The 25,564-nt window shown below is 48.7% G+C and overlaps 1 protein-coding gene across 1 annotated transcript in view; it reads right to left on the bottom strand.

Annotated features, from left to right (window-relative positions):
• Positions 1-25,564, bottom strand: part of LOC129555128 (scavenger receptor cysteine-rich domain-containing protein DMBT1-like) — a 97,137-nt gene that overhangs the window by 25,046 nt on the left and 46,527 nt on the right. Inside the window, exons 20-30 of the mRNA XM_088841978.1 lie at positions 23,996-24,149; positions 21,515-21,732; positions 18,978-19,019; positions 17,330-17,359; positions 16,523-16,676; positions 13,652-13,869; positions 11,928-12,239; positions 9,058-9,211; positions 6,284-6,501; positions 5,146-5,457; positions 1,637-1,675 (exon numbers count right to left, since the gene is read on the bottom strand). Of these exons, the coding sequence (XP_088698104.1) occupies positions 1,637-1,675; positions 5,146-5,457; positions 6,284-6,501; positions 9,058-9,211; positions 11,928-12,239; positions 13,652-13,869; positions 16,523-16,676; positions 17,330-17,359; positions 18,978-19,019; positions 21,515-21,732; positions 23,996-24,149 (1,851 nt within the window). The remainder of the gene's footprint in view (positions 1-1,636; positions 1,676-5,145; positions 5,458-6,283; positions 6,502-9,057; positions 9,212-11,927; positions 12,240-13,651; positions 13,870-16,522; positions 16,677-17,329; positions 17,360-18,977; positions 19,020-21,514; positions 21,733-23,995; positions 24,150-25,564) is intronic.

Raw genomic sequence — 25,564 nt, 5'->3', positions numbered from 1 at the left:
GTCACTAAGTTATGTCCGACTCTTTGCAACCCACTGAACTGTAGCCCACCAGGCTCCTCTCCCCATGAGATTTCCCAGGCAAGAATACCGAAGTGGGTTGCCATTTCCTCCTCCTGGGGATCTTCTGGACCCAGGAATCTAACCCAGATCTCCTGCATCGGCAGGAGGTTTCTTTATGTACATTGACAATGTGCCATATGCTTGACTATGTATTCTACATGGAATGTTTCACTTAATCCACCTATCAGCTTTATGAAATAAGTACTATTAGTTTCTTTATTTTACAACTGACTAATCTTTGCAGATACTCAAGCTGGATCCCATATATTAAGCAGCTGGCATATTTTTCAGAGTTAGAAATCTGCCATCTGGAGTACAGTGGAAGGTTGAAGGCATGGAGGAATTCCAGACTCAGTGTGCAAATTCCAGGCTTGACCTGGGCAGCCCTGCGCCTGGCCCAGGAGACACCTGTGCTCACCTGAGCAGATGACACCAGCGTCCTCATGGTGCCCGCAGTTGTGGGTGAACCAGCCGCCGTGAGGGCACTGCGCCAGGGAGGACTCACTGCCCGTGCAGTTGACATCGTCCAAGAGAATGCTGCCTGCCCCGGGGCTGAATCTGGCTCCCGGGAGGGCAGACATGGCCCGGCCACAGCCAAGCTGTCTGCAGACCACGTGGGCATCCTCGATGGACCAGCTGTCATCACACACAGTGCCCCAGGTGTCGGCATGGCAGACTTCCACTCGGCCCTCACACCGGCTTGACCCATCAGCCAGCCGCAGGCCCAGACCTTGGTGGACAATTCAAACAATGACCTCTGTCAAGGCTCGTCCAGAGAGGCCACTGGAAGAGTCAGTATCTCTTGGAAATTGGGCACTGACCATGGATGATAACAAGTCTACTCCCCCCTTCATTTTAAGTTCGCCCTGGGTATTACTTTGTGTTTTTTCAGCATTACAGCTGGCTAAGAAATGGTTTTGCTCCTTAGCCAGCTGCTCCAGAGCCCTGCCTCCCTGCATAGCTGCCCCTTCTTGCTGTGACGTCTTTGTTTCTGGCACTCACAGGGTTTGTTGGATTTTTCATGAGAAGTTATCATGCACACACTAATTGGTGTGTGTACGTGTGTAAGGTTCCCTGAGAGCCTTGTACACACTGATCAAGTGACAAGAACAATAATTTGCATCTACGTTATCCCCAGGATCAGGTGTCACCATGTGCAATGATGCTCTGGAAGTATAAAGGGCAGTCATCGCAGGCTGGTTCCCACGGTCAAAGGGCGGTGTTACAAAAAGAGTAGAGGTTGGATATGCTCAGAACACAGCCAAGGGAGCTCACGGCAGGACTGGGTGGAGATGGGGGTCAGCCGGGTACTCCCATTCCAGCCTTTCCAGGTGCTGGCTTCCACTCCAGCTCCCACAAGCCATCCCTGCATCTCACAGCCTCTTCCCTCTCCTTTTCCAATCACAGATTTTCTAGGTGAACCTGGACTTCATCAGCCCTTCCTTCGACAGCAGCCATGTGTACGGCCTGAGGCTGCAGAGGAAGGTGCTTCCTGCAGGGACATTTTCTCCCATGGTAATGCTGGAGCTTTTCTGACCTAAAACTGTGAAAGGGAAGGCAGTTGAAGAAAGGTTACCTGTTGATGTGGGCATCTCTGTTGGCACTGGAAAAGATGCTGAGGACAGACAGAACGTGAAAGAAAAAATTATGCAACAACCTCGTTAAGTGTCAAACATATTTAACTCTCAGTCAAAGCTTGAGGGGGAAGGGCTCCCTGGCTTGTAGATTTTCTGGTTTCTAACTTGGTTCCCTTCCCAAGTCCTTTCTCTGTGGGGAGAACACACCAGCTGGTATGTCTGGAAGGGTACAAGCCAACTCACACAAGCTCAAGAAAATAAAAGCATGAAGTAGGGGGGTTGATGGATGAAAAAACAGTAGGTATATTTTAAAGTCAACAAGCATCCTTTGGGGATCACTGCTGTTCAGTATAACCTACTCGAGCGCTCACTAAAGGCTAGGGTTCACTTCTCTTTGTTTCTAACTCTTCTCAGCGTGTTTTATTTTATCTTAAAGACTATGGAAAAGGAGCTGACCTAATTCAAAATGTGACAATGGCCGGGCCAATCAGAGTCAGGGAAAGGCTTAAGGAGTGGGGATTCCGGCTCCTTCATTTACAGTTCCGTCAGGCAGAAGGCGACATTCAGAGGCAACACCCTGCAGGGTGAGGGAAGGGAGGGGGTGAGAAGACAGGGAGATGGAAGCGGGGACAAGAAGACAGCTGCCATCTGACTGGTGAGCCCCACACGCAAGTTCTGGGGACCCAGTGACCCCAGCCTGGCTTCACGATACCAATGCTATGATCTTCCTTTGCATCCTTAGCCAGAGGAGGAAACCGAGGCATGGAGAGGTTCAGGGATTTGCTCAAGGTCCCACTGCTGGTGAAGGGGAAGCCAGGGCAACAAACCCAGGTCATCCGGTCCTTGAGTCATAACCCTATCTCCCATGGCGACTTTGCCAAGGCAAGTTATAGCCACTTAGTTCAGAACAACCGCACTTACCTGAAGTTGGGTGGCCCACAGCCGCTGATGGTGTTGAGTAAGGCAGGGAGGCTACGAGAGACGTAAATCAAGAGACACGTAAATCAGATTACATCCCTTGATTCTTCTTAAACCCAAGGTGGGTAGATTTGCTTGTTTGAAGTAATAAGGTGTATGTCTTGTTTGGGGAAGAAACTGTACCCCATCTGGGCATCTGAGAATGGCCCTGAGTTGCCATGGCTACAATGTCCCGATGTCCTACTTCATTTCTGTCCCATTGCCAGAGACCGCAATGTCATTTTTGTGGATTTTGGTGGTGGGTGGGTGGGTAGCAAACAGAGGCCACAGGGATGGTCGACTTGTGTGGAGCACTTATTTTGCCAGTTGGTTTGGTTTCGTAATTCTTCCTTGGTGTGGGCTTGCCTCCCAGACTAAACATCAGTCTGCAAAGGGCAGAACCATGTTTGTCTCAAGGACATACACTGGCAAGGTCAGCACTGGGAAGGAGCAGACAGGCCCCAGAGTGGGTTGTGGAGCTGGGCCAGGCCCCTCTGCACCCCACCCTGCCACCTCCTGGGTATCCAGGGCCGTTGCTCCAAACCTTCCTGCCCTGTAGGTCCCCAGCCTTGTCCTCTGACGCTACAGCTCCTGCTTTGCTGAGAGCACTGATTCTGCTCTTCATTTCTCTCCTCCTCTCAGAACCTTCCAGGCCTTTCACCCCGATTGTTCTTTCCTCCTGTCTCAAGTGGTTGCTGCCAGTCTAGCTGATGAACCAGTTTGCCTCTTGCCAGCCAAAGCCAGAAGGATGTGAAGATAAAGGGGGGCTTTTGACTCCAACTAGTGAATTTATCTGCAGAGGTTCAACTGGGATACAACTGAGGAGTAAGAATGCTGGTTGAGGAGCTGGGCTCCCAGTTCTATGACTTTCAGAGCATCCCTGGTTACCTGTGAAGGTGGTGGGGGTGAGGGTCTGAACCAAAAAGACCATTCCCAAGGCATCACTCATCACTAGTGGGAGGCCAGATAATCTGCGGTTACATGAGTTTTATTTTCAGAGTCATGCATTCATTGAATTAAAATATAAAAGCTTACATTTAGTTCTGTTCTGCTTAAGGATATTTTCAGATGTAGGTGGTTGTGAATTGGTTAGATAGTTCACTATTTATTTTTAACCATTTTAACTTTATTGCTACTGTATTTATTCTTATGTATTTTCTATTCACGGCAAGTGATCCTGACCCTCCATATGGTGGTAATATAAACTTTCCTTGCAAAATGAATTCACTTAAGTGAACAGAGTAGGGCTGATATAAAGGAAAGAATTAAGAAAACTTAACTGTGGGTTTATCACATGAAATGCCAGTCTGGATGAATCACAAGCTGGAATCAAGATTGCCGGGAGAAATATCAACAACCTCAGATAGCAGATGATACCACTCTAAGGGCAGAAAGCAAAGAGGAACTAAAGAGCCTCTTTATGAGGGTGAAGAGGAGAGTGAAAAAGCTGGTTTGAAACTCAACATTCAAAAACCTAAGACCATGGCATCTGGTCCCATCACCTTATGGCAAATAGAAGTGGAAAAAATGGAAACAGTGGCAGATTTTATTTTTGGGGTTCCAAAATCACTGTAGACTGTAACTGCAGCCATGAAATTAAAAGACACTTGCTCTTGGAAGAAAAGCTATGACAAACCTGCTGCTGCTGCTGCTAAGTCACTTCAGTTGTGTCCGACTCTGTGTGACTCCATAAACGGAAGCCCACCAGGCTCCCCCATCCCTGGGATTCTCCAGGCAAGAACACTGGAGTGGGTTGCCATTTCATTCTCCAATGTGTGAAAGTGAAGTCGCTCAGTCATGTCCGACCCTTAGCGACCCCATGGATTGCAGCCTACCAGGCTCCTCCGTCCATGGGATTTTCTAGGCAAGAGTACTGGAGTGGCTTGCCATTGCCTTCTCCGACAGCGTATTAAAAAACAGAGACATCACTTTTCTAAGATCTGTATAGTCAAAGCTCTGCTTTTTTCTAGTAGTTATGTGCAGATGTGGTGAGAGTTGGACCAGAAAGAAGGCCGAGCACCAGGGAATTGATGCTTTTGAATTGTGGTGCTGGAGAAGACTCTTGTGAGTCCCTTGGACTGCAAGGAGACCAAACCAGTCAATGTGAAAGGAAATCAATCATCAATATTCACTGGAAGGATTGATGCCGAAGTTGAAGCTCCAATACTTTGGCCACCTGATCCAAAGAGCCGACTCACCAGAAAAGATCCTGATGCTGGGAAAGATCGAAGGCAACAGGAGAAAGGGGTGGCAGAGGATAGGATGGTTAGGTACATCACCGACTCAATGGATATGAATTTGAGCAAACTCCAGGAGACAGTGGAGGACAGAGGAACCTGTTGATGGGGTTGTAAAGAGTCGGACATGGCTTAGTGACTACAGCAACAACACCACCGTGGGTAGTAGGCGTGCATGATGGGGACCATGCAGGGCTGAAGCTTGGGAAACAGGGACCATCCAGGACTTCCTCATGGCTCTAAGTACACTTGGGTGAAGGCTCATGGAGCAGGAATGTCATTTCGCCCACCCTGGGCCCCAGTATCAGGCCCACCTGAGCAGACAACGCTAGCATCCTCGTGGTGGCCACAGTTATGGGAGAACCAGCCACCGTGCAGACACTGCCACAGCCTGGCTTCAGTCCCCACACATTTCACATCATCCAGGGCGATGGGGCCCAGGCCTCGGCCGAATCTTGCCCTCCCGGGGGCTGACACTGCTCCGCCGCAGCTCAGCTGCTGGCACACCACCTCGGCATCCTGCAGGTCCCAGCTGTCATCACACACGGTCCCCCAGCTGCCGTTGAAGTGCAGCTCCACGCGGCCCTCGCAGGGCTGGCTGCCGTCGGCCAGCCTGAGCACCACATCTAGGAAACAGACATGCCCAGGTCACTGTTCTGCCTTCAAGGAAGTTCTGTGCCTCTCCTCTGAGCTGACAAGCTTCCCGGGGCTCCCTTCTCATTCTGGGAAGGGACTGAGGTGGGTTAAAGAGACTGCAAAGGTACTTTGGGTTTCATCGTTCAGGTCAATGTGATTTGGGGTGGCATATGCTTCTTTGAGGGCTTCCCAGGTGGCTCAGCGGGAAAGAAATCCGCCTGCTATGCAGGACACACAGGTTGGATCCCTGGGTTGGGAAGATCCCCTGGAGGAGGAAACGGCAACCCACTCCAGTATCTTGACAGAAATCTCATGGACAAAGGAGCTTGGCGGGCTACAGTCTATGAGTTTGCAAAAGAGTTGGACACAACTTAGTGACCAAACAAAACAACAACAACATGCTTTTTAAAGCTCTTTCCCAGACAGGACTGCCTGCTCACAGCGAGGTCCCCAAAGGAGGTTCCCAAAGGAGGTCCCCAAGCTCCCTGTGTGATGTGGGAAGCACCAAGCTTGGGGACCCTGGCTGCTGTTGCCCTAGTCAGGACCCGCATCCTCTAGGCAGGCGTTCTGAGTGCAAAGGCTCAGGGACAGCATCAGCCACGAACCCTCTCACCCGGGGTCACGTTCTCTATTGTCAGAAGATGTATCTGGACATGTGGTTTCATGGCAGTGCTGGGTGTTCAACCATTTTCTCTAGCCAGGTCTGGAGGGTAAACTAAGGTGCTTGGGGCCCCTTTCCCCAATCACAGAGTCAGTCATCCACCCTCCCTGTCATTGCCAAGCAGGACCAGGGGCTAAGATGATCCAAGAACCTACCAGTGTTGTTCTGATCTTGCAGGAGAGCCTCGTAGGATGCAGAAAAGCCAACATTGGTGACAATGGCATCGCTTTGGAAGACCACGGTCAGGCGATTTGCCGAGGAGGTGAATACTGGGGTTGTGCCAGAACAGAACCTCCCCAGTGAAAAAGATTCACTTTGTGGGCCATCAAAGATTTCAATGAAGTCATACGGACAGTTGTAGAAGTTTTCCAATCTGTGAAGTCATGACAGTGTTCCGATCTATCCACTAACTTTCCCCTAGGAGGTACCACCAAGATTGTTCTAGGAAGGGCTCTAGAAGAGCTGCCTGAAACCTATGTCTCTTCAAACAGGATGGAGGAAGCCGTAACCCCATTGGTGCAAGCAGTGCATATCTTCCCGACTCTAAAAATCTTCTAATTTTTTGAGGTTTTCATTCAATTGTATTTTCTGAATATGCATTACAAGCATAAGAAATATAGTTTAAGTGGTATTGGTGGGCACATGGTTAAAAGCAACTTTTCTTCCAGCTTTGACTAGTCCCCTTCCCACAAGTAGCTCCAATGAACAGTTTCTATTTGTTTCCTTCCAGAGATGGTCTATGCATGTCAGTCCCTGTACTACTGGCCACGATCTCACAGATCATTCCATAGCAATACACCCTACGTGTGAGACAGAAATCAAGATTGCTGGGAGAAACATCAATAACCTCAGACATGCAGATGACACCACCTTTATGGCAGAGAGCAAAGAGGAATTAAAGAACCTGTTGATGAAAGTGAAAGAGGAGAGTGAAAAAGCTGGCTTAAAATCCAGTCCCATCACTTCATGGCAAATAGATGGGGAAACAATGGAAACAGTGACAGACTATTTTCTTAGGCTCCAAAATCACTGCAGATGGTGACTGCAGCCATGAAATTAAAAGACGCTTACTCCTTGGAAGGAAAGCTATGACAAACCTAGACAGCATATTAAAAAGCAGAGACATTACTTTGCAACAAAGGTCTGTCTAGTCAAAACTTTGATTTTTCCACTAGTCATGAATAGGATGTGAGAGCCGGACCATAAAGAAAGCTGAGCACTGAAGAATTGATGCTTTTGAACTGGGGCATTAGGGAAGATTCTTGAGAGTCCCTTGGACTGCAAGGAGAGCCAACCAGTCCATCCTAAAGGAAATCAACCCTGAATATACATTGGAAGGACTGATGATGAAGCTGAAGCTCCAGTACTTTGGCCACCTGATGTGAAGAACCGACTCATTGGAAAAGACCCTGATGCTGGGAAAGACTGAAGGAAGGAAGAGAAGGGAACAACAGAGGACGAGATGGTTGGATGGCATCACCGACTCGATGGACGTGAATTTGAGCTCTGGGAGTCGGACAGATGGACAGGGAGGCCTGGTGTGCTGCAGTCCATGGGATCACAGAGTCGGACATGACTGAACTCAACTGTGTGACAGCAATAGATGGATGTACCAAAATCTGTTTAATTGACTCCCTCAGTTTAGTTCAGTTCAGCCGCTCAGTCGTGTCCGACTCTACAATCCCATGAATTGCAGCACACCAGGCCTCCCTGTCCATCACCAACTCAAGTGTATCGAGTCGGTGATGCCATCCAGCCATCTCATCCTCAGTTATCCCCTTCTCCTCTTGCCCCGAATCCCTCCCAGCATCAGAGTCTTTTCCAATGAGTCAACTCTTTGCATGAGGTGGCCAAAGTATTGGAGTTTCAGCTTTAGCGTCAGTCCCTCCAATGAACATCCAGGATTGATCTCCTTTAGAATGGACTGGTTGGATCTCCTTGCAGTATAAGGGACTCTCAAGAGTCTTCTCCAACACCACAGTTCAAAAGCATCGATTCTTCGGCGATCAGCTTTCTTCACAGTCCAACCCTCACATCCATACATGACCACTGGAAAAACCATAGCCTTGAGTAGACGGACCTTTGTTGGCAAAGTAACATCTCTGCTTTTTAATATGCTATCAAGGTTGGTCATAACTTTCCTTCCAAGGAGTAAGCGTCTTTTAATTTCCTGGCTGCAATCAGCATCTGCAGTGATTTTGGAGCCCAAAAAAATAAAGTCTGACACTGTTTCCACTGTTTCCCCATCTATTCCCCATGAAGTGATGGGACCGGATGCCATGAACGTTTTCTGAATGTTGCGCTTTAAGCCAACTTTTTCACTCTCCTCTTTCACTTTCATCAAGAGGCAAAAAGACTGCTTCCAACCTCGTGCTACTGTAAGAATGCAGCCAAGATTTTTCTCACTGCTCATGAGACCTTATCTGTGGACCAATTTCCCGGAACTGGAATTGCTGGGTTAAAAGATCCATGTGTTTAAGTTTTGATCTGGGGACTTCCCTGGTGGTCTAGCGGTTAGGAATCCACCTGCCAAAGCAGGGGACACGAGTTTGATCCCTGGTCTGGGAAGACCTCACAAACCGAGGGGCAGCTAAACCCCTGCACAACTACTTGAGCCCTAGAGCCTGTGCTCCACAAGAGAAGCCACCGCTGTGAGAAGCCCGCACATGGCAACCAAGAGCAGCCCCCACTTGCTGCAACTGGAGGACAGCCCACACAGCAACCAAGATCCAGCACTGCTAATATGAATCAAATAAAATTTTAAAAGTTTTTTTGATCAATATTTCTGGATGAGTCTCCAAGGCCTTCCTTACTTTTGAGAACTCAATGTGAAAGCTGGGACTTTTGGCGAGGGTGGGGTGGGGTGGGGGTGGTAACAGGCGGTACAATCAAGTAAAGAGGAGAGTAAAAGCAGGAGCTATTCACTCACTTTATCACTTCGAAGGTAAGTTTGACACGCGCTCTGCTATCCACTTGTATGTCCCAGGCACACACCACATTTGTGGGGTATTTTTTAGGATACCAGGGGCTGGAGAAAGAGCCCGAATTACTTGTCAGCAAACCGCCACAATGGATATTTTCATCTGCACGAAACAGTAAAGAAACCCCATCAGAAGGAGGCACCGACCTCTGCTGGTGTTTTTAGAGGGGTCAAGAGTGGATGGGGTGAGAACAAAATTAGGAGAACTTGTTCTAGAGCAGTTTTTGCTTGTAACCACTAAAAAAAAAAAAATAGCTTTGGAGGCTCTTGGAGTTTCCCAAGTTGCTCTTTGTTAGTTTCGATCATTACCTGTGTCCTCTCAAGTTTATAGTGTGTGTGTGTGTGTGTGTGTGTCTCTGTGTGTGTGTGTGTCTGTATGTGTGTGTGTATGTGTGTGTGTGTGTGTCTGTGTGTGTGTGTGCTTTCTTTGCCATGTGTACAGGATGTGGGATCTTAACTCCCCGACTAGGTATTGAACCCTGATTGGAAGCGTGGAGTCTTAACCACTGGACCGCCAGGAAAGTCCCAAGTTTACAGTGTTTTTGGAGGAGAAATGATCAGGACATGAGGCTGAGAGGGCTTTATGAACCCACTTGCACCGACAGGTCTGAGCACGTGTTTTATTGAAAAGGGAGCAAAGACGATGCAAGCCAAAAGCTCCCTGCTCAGTGCAATGTGACTTTGCGCTCACAGAACAGCTGTGTTAGGAGACCCTTGTTGTGTTTTGTCCAAACTCTTGCTGAAGTCAAGACCACAGTTATGTAAAGCATCCACTTTGTGGCTGAAATACTGGATTTGAAGTGGCTTTTCTAAAGGGTTCTCTGTGCTGGAGCTTCTCATATGTAAAAGGAAGCAAGAGCATTCATTCGGTTGCTTCAAATCTTACAACTGAAAAGAAAGCAAACATAAAATCACAAGAAACCTTTAAATACAGCTGAAGTACCTGTAGGGGAGCTGTCATCAGTCGAGCCTGTGAAAATACAGAGGGAAAAAAAATGATACTGTAAGCAAGGACTTTCATCCAGAAAACTCCTTTAAAGTACTCAGAAATATCCACGTACAGATCTGTGACTGCTCTGTGCGGTAGCGGACAGAGATACGCCAATGCTACGAGAGGCTGGGGGTCTGGACAAGTATGCAGACAAGTGTAGCTTGATAGAATTTGTCAAGGGCTGACCCTGGGTTTCTGTTTCCTTGCTCCACAGGTAACTACTGCATGATCACCACTGCAGGCAGTTACCAACCCTACCCCGACTGCAACCCCACGCCTCTGCATGCGGATGTTGATTCAGGAAATCCCAGTGACCAGAGACTGCATCTCCGGTGAATCTGAATTCTCTTTCCCTTCGAGCTCTTTCCTCACCCTCTGCTGCCCCCCGGCCCCACGCCCCACCGTTTTGCCAATGCTAAAGGACTGCGTAAGTGAAAGTGAAAGCGAAGCCGCTGTCGTGTCCGACTCTTTGTGACCCCATGGACTGCAGCCCACCAGGCTCCTCTGTCCATTGGATTTCTCAGGCAAGAGGACTGGGGTGGGTTGCCATTTCCTTCTCCAGGAGATCTTTCGGACCCAGGGATTGAATCCAGGTCTTCTGCATTATAGGCAGACGCTTTACAGTCTGAACCACCAGGGAAAGACTAATGGACTGCATGGCTTTTGTTAATTAACAAGAAATAATTTAATCAGATGGTGTCCCAATTACAGGATTAAAAAGTAGCTAGGATTCACTCATACCAGGGACCTGGCAATGGGTTAAAATGTTTGGAAGTTGGTCCTGCTTTTGGGTTGCCATTAATATCTACTCCAAGACAGAAGAGAGAATAAGAGATGAATTGAGTAAGACAGTCACACAAAAGGAAATCAGGGTTTTTAAAATTAATTTAAAATTAAAATTTCTATTTATTTTCTTTTTTGGCATCAAACACATTCTGTTCTGGGCAGCTAGGAGTGTAGCACTGAACCCACTGCTGGGAAAGGTTGAAACAAAAGGAGAAGAGGGCAGCAGAGGATGAGACGGTCAGAGAGCACCACTGACTCACTGGACACACTGCTGTTCAGTCGCTAGTTTGGGTCTGACTCTTCGACTCCATGGACTGCAGCATGCCAGGCTTCCCTGTCCTGGAGTTTGCTCAAACTCATGTCCACTGAGTCAGTGATACCATCCAGTCATCTCATCCTCTGTCGTCCCCTTCTTCCCTTGCCTCCATTCTTTCCCAGCACCAGGGTCTCTTCCAAAACCCTGCTAATATAACCCTCTATTTAACCACTGCAGCTTTCTTTAAAACATATGAGTGATCTATAATGACTATTTTTTTGCCACACAGCAGGTGGGATCTTAGTTCCCTAACTAGGGATCAAACCCATACCCCTTGCACTGGAAGCACGGAGCCTTAACCACTGGACCCCGAGGGAAGTCCCTCACCACAGCTTTTAAGGTGGGACTTTGAGCATTTTGGGGCTTCCCTTGTGGCTCAGCTGGTAAAGAATCTGCCTGAAATGCAGGAGACCTGGGTTCGATCCCTGGGTTGGGAAGACCCCCTGGAGAAGGGAAAGGCTACCCAGTATTCCAGCCTGGAGAATTCCATGGCCTATATAGTCCAAGGGGTCACAAAGAGTCAGACACGACTGAGCCACTTTCACTTCACTTGAGCATTTTACAAACACAATGATTTAAGAGAAAGCAAACTACCTCTTTAGCAAATTGACTTAAAAAGATGGCTTGGAGCCCATGGCTCCAATTACTCCCCAGTCACCCCCCTTCCCAGAGGCTGCTTGGGTGAGATGCCCCCCGATCAAGGTGTGCCGTGTCCCTGGGGCTCACCTGAGCAGACAACGCCCGCGTCCTTGTGGTGCCCGCAGCTGTGGGAGAACCAGCCGCCGTGCGGGCACTGCCACACTGTGGCCTCACTCCCCGTGCACTGCACGTTGTCCAGGACGACGTGGCCGGTGCCTCCACCGAAGTAGCTCTGCTTCGGGGCTGACAAGGCCTCGCCGCAGCCAAGCTGCTGGCACACGACCTTGGCGTCCGTCAGGTCCCAGCTGTCATCACACACGGTGCCCCAGGTGCCGTTGGAGAAGACCTCCACCCGACCCTCACATCTGTGACTGCCATTCCCCAGCCTCAGGGACTCACCTGGGGACGGGAAAGCAGAGTCTCCTGAGCTGTGGGGCTGTGCCCCATCTCCCTGGAACCTTCTGCCCAAGAGAGGATCTCTGACATTCTCCAATGGGCACCTTTCTGCATATTCAGCTGCTGGACTCTAGATAGGGAGACTCTATGTCTTGATGTGCCAGGAATTGTTCAGTCACTAAGTTGTCTCCAACTCTTTGTGACCTCATGGACGGCAGCATGCCAGGCTCCTCCACTATCTTCCAAAGGTTGCTCAGATTCATGTCCATTGAGTTGGTGATGCCATCTAATCATCTCATCCTCTGCCACCCCCTTCTTTTGCCTTCAATCTTTCCTGGCATCAGTCTTTTCCAATCTGTAAGCTCTTTGCATCAGGTGACCAAAGTATTGGAGCTTCCACTTCTGCATCAGTCCTTCCAGTGAATATTCAGGACTGATCTCCTTTAAGATGGACTGGTTGGATATCCTTGCTGTCCAAGGGACTTTCAAGCATTTTCTCCAGCACCACAATTCAAAAGCATCAGTTCTTCTTCACTCAGCCTTCTTTATGGTTCAACTCTCACATGCATACATGAATACTGGAAAAACCATTGCTTTGTCTCTACGGACGGACCTTTGTCGGCAAAGTGATGTCTCTGCTTTTTAATAGGCTGTCTAGGTTTGTCATAGCTTCCTGGTTTATGACTGGGGTAGGTCAGTTAGTGCCTATTGAATCTGCCTGCAATGTGGGAGACCTGGGTTGGATCCCTGGGTGGAGAAGATCCCCTAGAGAAGGAGATGGCAACTAACCCACGTATTCTTGCCTGGAGAATCCCATGGGCAGAGGAGCCTGGCGGGCTACAGTCCACGGGGTCACAGAGTCGGACAGGACTGAACGACTAACACGACTGCCGGCAACTATTTCAGAGCCCCTTTCATACTCCCCGGAGTCCCCTGACTGAGGGACAAGCTGTGCAGCCACCCTAAGCATTATCTGCTGAGAGCTCTGTAACGGTCTTCTTATCTTGTACAGTAAGTATTCTGGATGGTTTCTGCATTGAACTCAGCTGGAAGCAGGTGGGCTGGCAGTTGTAGTTTGAGATGGTTTCGTTCTAGAAGGATCTGCTTTACTGCATTTCTGCTTCCTTTGGAGAAGGAGGAGGCTGTTGTCATGGGCCCTCCCTCAACACGCACAGCCATGGCAAGACGTGAGACTCGGCTCTCTATCTCTTTAGGGGGACGTCTTGGTGGAGGAAGATGACAGTGAGGGGCGGAGCAGGGGGAGGGGTGGTCTGGGGGCTGTCAGTGTCAGAGTGATGTCACTCGGATGCAGTAATGCGGGTGGAACCCACATTTACAAAAGCATCTCCTCGCTTAAAGAGAAAGGGTGCACATTAGACTGGACATTCTTCTGAAGTCTGCATTATGATACCCACCACTCTCCCTTTCGTCCTGCTGGATGGCGCTGTACAGGGCGTAGAACCCCATGTTCGTGATCCTGGCATCGCTCCTGAACACCGTGGTCAGGATGTTTGAAGAAGAGTGGAATGTGAGCTCGGTTCCAGCACAAAATCTGCCCAAGGAGAGTGAGGCAACCTGTTGTCCATCGAACACTTCGATGAAGTCATAAGGGCACCCGTAGACGTCCTCTAATCTGAGGAGGTGAAGGCAGAGTTAAGCTCCCCAAGGAAATCTGCCAGAACGTTATACATAAAGCCAAATTTTGCATCACATGCAGCCAGAAACTGCAGTCACCCCTGCATCTCCTTTCAACCACACATCCCCCTCGTGGGCTTGACCCCTCTGATGGTGCCGGAGTCTGCCCTTTCGTACCGCTCCCTGTTGGCACTGGTCTAGGTCAGCCAGTCACTCGTCTTTCCTGGTCTATTTCAGCTCCCCCACCAAGGGGGCTAGGAGGAACAAATGAACTGAAGCTATTTAATATGCAAAAGAAAAGTCTTAGTAGGAACAGAATAGAAATTTTTGGAGGGAAGAGGAAGATGATCTATTGTGCGTAGCACCAGGCGGAAGAATAAAGGTCAGAAAAGGTAATGACGATGAACAGACTGGGGTTCAGCCAGAGGAAGAGGCTGTGTCCCAAATGGAGCTGGCCGAGAGTGGAGGGGTGGGGTCCTCATGTGGGGGTCACCACAGCTGGGGTTCCCTCCATGATGGCGTCAGGGATGCTCATGGGGTCTTCTCCAACTGCACAGGAAGTTGAGCTCAGTGATTATAACTCCTAAGTGATACTGGGGCCTATCATACAGAGTGAAGAATATCAGGGAGAAAAACACCAATACAGTATATTAATGCTTATATATGGAATTTAGAAAGATGGTAACAACAGTTGGACTATAAAGAAAGCTGAGCGCCAAAGAATTGATGCTTTTGAACTGCGGTGCTGGAGGAGACTCTTGAGAGTCCCTTGGACTGCAAGATCCAACCAGTCCATCCTAAAGGAGATCAGTCCTGAATGTTCATTGGAAAGACTGATGCTGAAGCTGAAACTCCAATACTTTGTCCACCTGATGAGAAGAACTGACTCATTTGAAAAGACCCTGATGCTGGGAAAGATTAAAGGCGGGAGGAGAAGGGGTCAACAGAGGATGAGGTGGTTGGATGGCCTCACCGACTCAATGGACATGAGCCTGAGTAAACTTCAGGAGCTGGTGATGGACAGGGAGGCCTGGTGTGCTGCAGTCCATGTGGTCACAAAAAGTCGGACACAATTGAGTGACTGAACTAAACTGAACTGAACGACAACCCTATATGTGAGACAGCAAAAGGGACACAGATATAAAGAACAGACTTTTGGACACTGTGGGAGAAGGTGAGGGTAGGATGATTTGAGAAAATAGCATTGAAACATGTATATTACCGTATGTGAAATAGATCACCAGTCCAAGTTTGATGCATGAGACAGGGCACTCAAAGCCAGTGCACTGGGATCACCCAGAGGGATGGGATGGGGAGGGAGGTGGGCGGGGGTTTGGGATAGGGGACACATGTATGCCCGTGGCTGATTCATATCAATGTATGGCAAAAACCACTGCAATATTGTAAAGTAATTAGCCTCCAATTAAAATAAATTAATTAATTAAAAAATAAAATACAATCTGAAAAAAAATTAACAAATTAAGAAAAAAAAATTCCTTAAGCTCAGATGACCAAACCAGTCTTCACCTAACATATGAAAGGATTTGTCAGATGGTGCTGTAGGCAGAAGGTTTGTGTCCCCTCAAAATTCATTTGTTGAAACTTAACCCTCAACAGTAATAGTCTTAGGAGGTGGGGGCTTTGGGCAGTGACTAGGTTGTTAGGGCAGAGCCCTCATGATGGGATTCAGTTCAGTTCAGTTGCTGAGTTGTGTCCGACCCTCCGCGACCCCATGAATCACAGCACGCCAGGCCTCCCTATCCATCACCAACTCCCGGAGTTCACTCAAACTCATGTCCACAGAGTCGGTGATGCCATCCAGCCATCTCATTTGTTGTCCCTGTCTCCTCCTGCCCCCAACCTTTCCCAGCATCAGAGTCTTTTCCACTGAGTCAACTCATCGCATGAGGTGGCCAAAGTATTGCAGTTTCAGCTTTAGCATCAGTCCTTCCAATGTACACCCAGGATTGATCTCCTTTAGAATGGGATTACTGCACTTATAAAGAGGCTGAGAAAGCTCCAGGTCCCCTCCCTCAGGTGAAATCATAGTGAAAGGCAGCCATCTATGAGCCTGGGAGCAGGTCTTCACCAGACACTGAACCTGCTGGTATTCTGATCTTGGACTTGCCAGCCTGCAGAACTGTGAGAAACAAACTTCTGTTGTTTATTAAGACACCCAGGCTATTATATTTTTGTTCGTCACATCATGTCATCTAGTTACTCAATGGTGTCCAACTCATGCAACTTCATGGTCCGCCAGGCTCCTCTGTCCATGGAGTTCTCCAGGCAAGAATACTGGAGTGGGTTGCCAGTCTCTTCTCCAGGGGATCTTCCCGACCTAGGAATTGAAGCCGGGTCTCCCACATTGCAGGCAGATTCTTTACCATCTGAGCCACCAGGGAAGCCCAAAAGATAGTCAGGTCCCACAGAGATTTGAACTTGGATCACCGGATTCAAAGTCCAGAGTGCTAACCATTACACCATGGGGCCACTACAGGAAATAAACTTCTGTTGTTTATTAAGACAGCCAGTCTATTAAATTTTTGTTATAGCAGCTAATGATGCAGGCACTTGGAAAGGCAACCTCTTGGGGAAAGCACAGATTCAAATCCAAACTGGCTCTTGAAGCAGAGGAAGACTCAACTGCTTACCTCAGGCTGGGGATCGTCAGCTCTACGCGGAACTTCTCGGCCAGCTGGATCACCCAAACACACTCCACGTCAGTGGGGTAGTTGGTTGGGTACCGGGGACTGGAGAAGGATCCTGACAGACTTGAAATGACGCCCCCACAGGAGCTACTTCCTCCTGTGAAAACGGGATGAAGATAGCCATGGCTGGAGTCTTCAGACTCCTTACTTTACCTTTTCCCAGGTATAGAATCCAGAATCCCACCAAGCTCAAGAGTGAATCAAAATGGGAAGGGATCATGCTGGTGTAGACACAGCCGTGGCTTGGCTGGAGTGTGCTCGTACCCCCAAGGCGTGGGGGCGAGGGTGGAGGAAATATGTGTGATGGGTAGGCAGGACCCTAAGATTGTAAGTGAGGCTGGACATGGATTGGATATACACATGGCAGCTGTGGGGTGTCAAGGACACTTCATTAATCCTGTCCCAGCTTCCTGTCAAGCAAATCAGCTCAACTGAGATGCAGACCATCCACCCATTTGGGAGGACTCCATCCCCACTTCCTCTCCCTCATGCAACCAGGACAGTGGATGTCTATTCTACTTTTATGAATTATCACCACAATTCCAATTCATAAAAGTAGAAGAAATGGTTGTATGGCATCATTGACTCAATGGACATGAGTTTGAGCAAACTCTGGGAGATAGTGAAGGACAGGGAAGCCTGACGTGCTGCAGTCCATTGGATAGAAGAATCGGACATGACTTAGCGACTGAACAACAGCAATCATCATTCTATCCTTTAGGGGTTATATTTTCAGTACAAGAGAGTTACCTGGTAGGACAGGAGCTTGGGGAACAGCAGCTGCAAAAATCAAAACCAAAGAAAATCAGGAAAGAGCTTTGCCCGATGATATCACCTTCTACTTAAGTGCAAATGAACGAAGCTGCTACTAGTCTTGAGTCTTAATACATGGTGTGGACACACTCACTCCTCTTTGCTCCCCGACCGAGATGTAGCGTCTCCCCTCTTTCTGTGATTCACCACGAAATCACAGACAACGCAGTCATGTGATTTGTTTTCTCTTCTGCGCTGGGTTCACCAACCCAAGGGCTGTCCTGAGAGTGACCTGTCATGAGGCATCACCCAGTCACGGCACCGGGCTCATGAGCATGCCACTGTCCCTGCAGACATTGATCAGGTGCCAAAATGCCGAGGGACAAAACCTGGGAAGCTGAGAGCCATGGTGGGGAAAGGCACGTTGGACAAGGAGTCCAAGGAAGTAAGATGGGCCTCTTCCCACAGGCCCACCTCTGCAACCCACCCCAGAAAGGCAGCCTCAAGGCATGGAGTCTTCCACCTGGATGCCCTCGGGACCTGGACTGGAGGAAAAGAGGCCCCCACCAAGTGTCCCTCCACGTGCACCATAGCGGAGCCAGCCCAGGATTGGGGCAGCTGCCGGCCACCTTGCCTGGCCCCCAAACACTGTGAGGTGCACCCCTGACCTTCCCCAACCCAGGCTCCCACAGAGGGCAGAGGGTGGCAGCAGTCACTGGGTAAGGCTGGGCGGAGGCTGGATGGGGCCCAGGGTGCCAGTGATCAGGGAAGCTGGCAGGTAAGAACTTGTTGTGCAGAGGCAGGCGAGTGCCAGAGGCTCTGATACAGCTGGAATCTCTAGTGCGGAGGGGTGCGGATCACATGGATTTTGAGTCATTTACCTGAAGAAGGTGTACCTTCCTCTATCTCTGCTGTGTTGGCTAAGTCAGGAGGCCCATAGAGGAGCCCTAGCCATTTTTGCTTCTCACGCCCAATCTGCTCTTGACCCGCTGGGAGAGTTCGACATTCAGTGCATCCTTGTTTACCTGCACACTTTCATTCTCTAACTCGTATTCTTGAGAGGCAGACCTTCCCACCTCCTCTACTCCAGATCAACCCCCTGCTTGGCCACTGCAATGGGAGATCCTCTTTCAGTCCCTCCTGCCCCTGCCTGATCTCCCGTCCAGAGAGGAGAGTGTCAGATGCTATTTCCTTTGGGCAAGTGACTCTCAGCTTCTCATACAAGCCACTGGCTCTCAGCCTTGGCCACACGCTGGAATCACACAGGAAGTTTTAAATATCACCGATGACTGGGTGAGACCCCGAGGTTCTGATGTGACTGGTCTGGGGTGCAGCTTGAGTATCACAAAATTTTAAACTCCCTGGGTGATTCCAGTGTCTAGGTCACTGTCCACCCGTGTCTGCATGCTGAAAGAGGTTGTGCATGTTAGTTGCTCAGTTGTGTCTGATTCTTTGCGACCTCAAGGACTGTAGCCCCCCAGGCTCCTCTTTCCATGGAATTCTCCAGGCAAGAATACTGGAGTGCGTTGCCATTCCCTTCTCCAAGGGATCTTCCAGATCCAGGGATCGAACCTGGAGCTCCCTGAAAGAGGTTAGATCTCTTATTTACTTTGCAGAGATATTGGAAATGCAGGGTTAGACCTACCTGGGGGTGCAGGAGTCACATCTGGAGCCCAGTCCCCTGCATCTGCATGCATTAAAAAGATAGATTTAGGAAATCTGAGTTAAATTATATCAGGACAAGTGGTGGTTTTCCAGTGTGGGCAGGTCCTAAGGAGGCAGGTTTCCTGTTACACAAGCAAGAAAGGGCATGTTTAGCAAACAGCTCCAGACCTGAGAGGAGCTGCAGAAAACACAACCTGACAATTTATGTGGCCCTGGAGTGTGTGTTCCCCAGAGAGCCCAGTTCTCAGTCAGCCTGGCTGAAGGGACACCTTCTGCCAGGTCACCAGCCCTGCTCTGTGCATGCCTTCCTCTATCCCTGAGCTGCTGAAAGATCAGAAAAAACCTGCCCCTGGAAGAGAGAGAGAGGCAGCTGAGCAGACGACGCCAGCATCCTCATGGTGACCACAGTTGGGGTCTGACCAGCCGGAACTGGGGCATTGGCCAAGGTGGCTCTCACTCCCCGAACACTGAAGGTTGTCCAGGATGATGTCTCCAGAGCCCAGGCTGAAGTGGGCCTTTCCTGGGGCAGCGATGGCCCAGCTGCCAGCACACAGCCCCGGCTTTGTTCAGGTCCCACAGGTTGTCACACACAGTGCCCCAGGCTCCCTGGTGCAGGATTTCCACACGTCCCGAGCACCATTCAGAACTGCCCACCTGCTGCAGCTCTGGCTCATCTTCTAAACAAAGCAAGGTTTTACCTTTGAGCTTAGGTAGTTTTACATAGGAAGGATTTCTAGCTCCCATATTTGCAGCTAAGTCAAATAAATGCAAGAATGAAGTCTTATTAAGGCTGTCTCTAGTCTGTAATATATGAGAGAGGTGGGTTTAGATCCCAGCTCTCCTGCTCCCTAGTTGTGTAACCTTTGACAAATTATCTCCCTGGGCCTCAGTTTCCTCATCTGTAAAACAGGGTGCCAAGTCAACAACAGCATGCAATTAAGCACAGTGCTCGGCCCTGATACACCTTGGGTCCTGCAGATCTTGCCGTGTGGTTCTCTGGGTCACAAAGCTGGGTTTCTGGGGCAATGAGCTCCTGGTTGCTTCTCTGGGCATGTCCTGGATAAGTGTTTGGATAAGTGTAGACTTAATCCCCTGAAGGCACCTGGCCACAAGGGTGTCTATGACTCCATAAAGCCCAAAGGGACTGGCTCTTTCTGGGTCAACAGGCTGTGTCCCGCTGGAATCATCTGCTGTCCCCTGGTGACACCTGGGGACATTCTTCCCTTACTGTGCTCACAGGCTCTGCATTCTTTGTTTCTTTGACATGTCCAACTCTTTCCTCCCCGAGAGCCTGTGCATTGCTCTTCTCTCTGCCTGAGATGCCCCTTTATGGTCACTCCTCACATATGGCCTTCTCAGCAAGGCCGTCCATCCCCTTTCGGTCCACAGTAGCAGCTCCTCCATCCCACGTGGCTCTGTGTTCCCAACCTTATCACCACCCCCACATCATCTTGTTTATCTGTTGTTTGTTGTGTCTTGATCCTCCCCCACTCACCCATACCCGCCCTACCGTAAACTGCAGGGGGGAGGGCACTGTACTGTTAGCTGCATCCCCAGCAATTCTACCTGGGGCTGGCACATAGTAGGACCTTAGTGAATACTATTGGATGAATAAATGATGACCCTGAGTTAACGAATGGTCTGGATTTCAACTCCTGGACTTTACTTAGCCTCCCCAGGGCAAGATCTCACACATGCCTTTGGAAGGTCAAATACATAAGGAATTCCTTCATTCAGAAACACCCTCCCCGCCCCCCACCCCCCAGCCTCAAAATACAAACTGGAAGTTTCTACCTGAATTCCTAGCGACCTGAGTTACTGTGGCCCCACGACTGGCAGGTAAGTATTTTTTTGGGTGCAAATTGGACCTGGCTCTGGAATGAAGAGCTATAGGGTCTATCCATTAAGGAGTCCCCAAGCCTCTAATGTGGTGAGTCTAGGGTTCAAAGGAGGCAAGATGTAAAGTGAGCCAGCTGGTGGAGGGAGGAGGATTCTTGAAAGTCTGACTTTACCTTTCAGCACCCTGGACAGTAACAGGTCCAGGGCGATGGGCTGTGATGGAGGCAGCCGTGGAGAGGAGCTGCCTGCCCATTCACATATAGGCTGCACATGTCTCAGTTGCTCGGTCGTGGCTGACTCTTTGTGACCCCATGGCCTTTAGCCTGCCAGGCTTCTCTGTCCATGGAATTTTCCAGCCAAGAATACGGGAGTGGGTTGCCATTTCCTCCTCCGGGGGATCTTCCTGTCTCAGGGGTGGAACCTGCATCTCCTGCGTCGATCGGCAGGTGGGTTCTTTACCACTAGTACCACCTGGGAAGCCCATCACTGCTTTATTTCAATCGCCCATGAGACCCTCTTAGTGGAAAAAGCTAGCAGTGATACAGCAGGGCCTTTCTGGCTAATTGTAGGGGAGCTTTTAAAACTGAAGCCCATGCTTCTGCTAATAGGAGAATCCCTTAAATTAGAAAACTATTCTTTTTTTTTTTCAAGGCCAAAAGCCTACTTGAACCTTCCTACCTGACTCTCTTCTGCCCTGGGGAATCGCATTGAACAGAGCATGAAAGCCAGTGTTGGTGATCATGGAATCACTTCGGAACACCACCGTCAGGATGTCAGAGGAGGAGAAAAACATCACAGCCGCTGAGGCACAGAACTTCCCCATGGAGAGAGAGGCGATCCTGGGGCCATCGAAGATTTCAACTGAGTCATACGGGCATCCAAGGATATCTTCCAGTCTGGGGGAATCACAGCAGAGGCTTAGCAGCTGGTTAGGGCTTCCTAGATTTTTTTTTTTAATTGCTTATTTAGGTTTATTTTTATTTATTTATTTTTTGGTTGGGCTATATGACATGCTGGATCTTAGTTCCCCCGATCAGGGATCAAATCTGTGCCCCCTGCAATGGAAGCAGATTGTTAACCACTGGACCACCAGGGAAGTCCCAGGGTTTCCTAGATCTTAAAGTTTGAAAAGTATGACATGCGCACAGAATTAACTATTTGGATTATACTTTGAATTGCATATAAATACATAAAATATCAATTAACCTTCTCTGACGCCTTATTAGTAAAACTCCTTTTATCTCTTTCTGAAGAATGTGTGAGGTTTATGGCCTCAACTCAGTAATAGAAACTTAGAAATCATACTGATTTTAGCCAATCACAACTTACACGAAACCTCGGGAGATGCAAATGTACACTGCACATAAAATCTTAATAATAAAGTTGTCCCGACTGATCAGCATGTAACTGACATCATAGCCCAATTTTCCTAACTCTGTATTTTACAACATTCTTCATACCCAAATTCTTGGGGAGGAAAAACTTGATTTTGAAATAAAAACAATGTCAGCATGTAGAACAGGATTTGCACTTTGAGTCCCTTGTACTGCAAGGAGATCCAACCAGTCCATTCTAAAGGAGATCAATCCTGGGTGTTCACTGGAAGGACTGATGCTGAGGCTGAAACTGCAATACTCTGGCCACCTCATGCAACAAGTTGACTCACTGGAAAAGACTCTGATGCTGGGAAAGGTTGGGGGCGGGAGGAGAAGGGGACGACCGAGAATGAGATGGCTGGATGGCATCACCGACTCTGTGGACATGAGTTTGAGTGAACTCCAGGAGTTGGTGATGGACAGGGAGGCCTAGCGTACTGTGATTCATGGGGTCGCAGAGAGTCAGACACGACTGAGTGACTGAACTGAACTGAACTGAATTATTCACAGGGATGTGTATGAGGGCTGATTGGTTGTTGTTGTTGTTTTTGGCCCCGCCACATGGCACTTGGGATCTAATAGTTCCCCAACCAGGGATCAACCTGGGGCCCTTGCATTGGGAGCACAGAGCCTTAACCATTGGACCACCAGGGAAGTCCTGGGGGCCGATTCTGAAGAAACGGATAACTGATAACAAGATAGGTTTTAGAGGTGTGGGTTCAAGGTTCTCACCTCACTGTGGGCTGTGTCTTTAGGGTTTCAGTTGACAAAGATAACATGTTTCTAGAACATTCTTTGTGATAGGGCATTCCTGACTCCATGGGCCGAGCGACAAGGGAGTGCTTGTGAAAGGGGGATTTTCATCACATCTCACATTACTGCTGTGTTTGTGGCATGGTGTGTGTCATGGTCAACAGGAGACGGGCTTGGTACAGACTCTCCTTACAGTATTGTATACCAGTGAAGAGCGGGGCCTTTGACATCCAATGGACCTAGACGGTTGGCCTTTGGTGAGTAACCTCTCTGAGTCTCAGCTTCTTAGTCTTTAACTGGGATGATAATGACATCTTTATTAGGCCTTTAGTGACTCTGTAATGTGACAAAGCATACAGAATACACAGTACAGAGCGTGAGCACACAAAAACTGTCAGTTTTTATTCTATGAACTGATAATAAAAGAATGGCAGTGACTTAGAAGAGTCTTTTCATGTCCAAGATGAAGCAATGACTACCATCTCACTTCATTTTAAGGCAACATATAGAGGATGCAGGGCTCATGGCTGGAGTAGTTGCTTAATACGTGTGTAGGTAAAGCCTCTTACTGCTTGCTTAAAACTCAGATTAAAGAAAAATAAAGTCTAAGAGGATAAATACTGGTACCCAGGGTACAATGAGGGCAAAGCTGAAAAGGACAATTTTTTAAAATAAATTAAAAAAAAACTCATAGTAATGTTAAGTCAAATACGTGAATTAAACCACTTATTGAATTTTTCAAGGCAATATTCTTATTTAGGTAGACTCTTCTTTTAAAGAGGGCTTCCCAGATGGTGCTAGTGATAAAGAACCCACCTGCCAATGCTGGAGACCTAAGAGACACGGGTTTGATCCCTGAGTTGAGAAGAACCACTGGAGGAGGGCATAGCAACCCATTCCAGTGTCCTTGCCTGGAGAATCCCATGGACAGAGAAGCCTGGTGGGCTATAGTCCACAGGGTCCCAAAGAGTCAGACACGACTGAGGTGACTTAGCAAGCATGCACTTCTTTTAAAGAGTTGTTTTCTTACTTCAGAGTTGGAATCATGAGTTCTATGCGGAACTTCTTATCCACGTGGATCTCCCACACGCACTGGATGTCTGTTGGGTAGTTTTCCGGATATAGCGGACTGGAAAATGATCCAGAGAGACTAGAAATAACCCCTCCACAAGAGTTCCTTTCTCCTGAAACAGCAGGAAAAAGGATGTGAGGATATGTCGCCATGGCGTCACTTATGTCATCCCACTAAGGACCTGGAGGAGTCAGGCTGCAGCCTGAATAAATAGATCTGTAGCCTAAGCATCTTCTGGGAAGGAGAGCCTATTCAGTGTAATTGTGACAGGTCAGAATATATTGGAGAAGGAAATGGCAACCCGCTCCAGTGTTCTTGCCTGGAGAATCCCAGGGACAGAGGAGCCTGGTGGGCTGCTGTCTATGGGGTCGCACAGGGTTGGATGTGACTCAAGTGACGTAGCAGCAGCAGCAACAGAACACACTGATGGGGGAGCTCCCCGCCCTCCTCCCTCTGTCATGCAATGGGGAAAATGTTCTCTCTGTCCTGTTGACTCTTTCTGAAGTGGAAGGTCTCGCTTGCTGGGAGACAGGTGGAGCCGATCGGCTTGAGGGTTGGGAAAGAGAGGCAGAGACAGAGATGGAGCTGTACGTGGTGGGGAAGGGGTGACTGAGGATCTGAGGGTCTGAGACAGTGAAGACAAAGGCAATGGGGGCAGTGTGGACTGTTCTGGGAGGGTGTGACAGGGCCCCCCTTTAACTACTTTTTCACCTCTGTTTCTGGGGAGGTTGTCTTTCCTTCATCTCAATATCTACGGAGACTGGAGCTTAGAGGTTTTGGACTTTTAAGAATTAAACAAGTGAATGCTAACGCTTCCATTCTGGTTGTCATATTAATATAACTATATTATTTAATATAATAAATTTATACACACACAAACATATAAATTAGAAACAGCACACCACACAAAAAAAGCAGAAAACTTAAGAATCGTCAAATTATTTTAGAGGAAATTTGAAAGCATAACATTTCATTGACCTTGTACCCAAACTGTGAAGATGCTGAACTTTCTTCTTTCTCCCCTGAGCACCTTGAAAGCCTCCTGGAATCTCACAGATTCCTGGTCTTTCCCACGATGGAGGGTGGGAAGTGGTGAGGGACACCGCCAGCCCAGGGAGCTAGTGTGGACTGCTGTTGGTAGGTTACAAACGTCAGGCTGACACTGAACCCCTGGGACTGGGTTTCCCGAAGCCTCTACACATTACTTTGCCAACCAAGGTCCGTCTAGTCAAGGCTAAGGTTTTTCCAGTGGTCATGCATGGATGTGAGAGTTGGACTATAAAGAAAGCTGAGCGCCAAAGAATTGATGCTTTTGAATTGTGGTGTTGGAGAAGACTCTTGAGAGTCCCTTGGACTGCAAGGAGATCCAACCAGTCTATCCTAAGGGAGATCAGTCCTGGGTGTTCATTGGAAGGACTGATTTTGAAGCTGAGACTCCTATACTTTGGCCACCTGATGCGAAGAGCTGACTCATTTGAGAAGACCCTGAATGCTGGGAAAGATTGAGGGCAGGAGGAGAAGGGGATG

The sequence above is a fragment of the Moschus berezovskii genome, chromosome 12 (assembly GCF_049115385.1).
Source record: "Moschus berezovskii isolate FMDL1 chromosome 12, NW_MosBer_1.0, whole genome shotgun sequence".
Taxonomy (NCBI): Eukaryota; Metazoa; Chordata; class Mammalia; order Artiodactyla; family Moschidae; genus Moschus; species Moschus berezovskii.
Note: the sequence above shows the minus strand (reverse complement) of the source record. Positions and strands in the feature narration are given on the sequence as shown.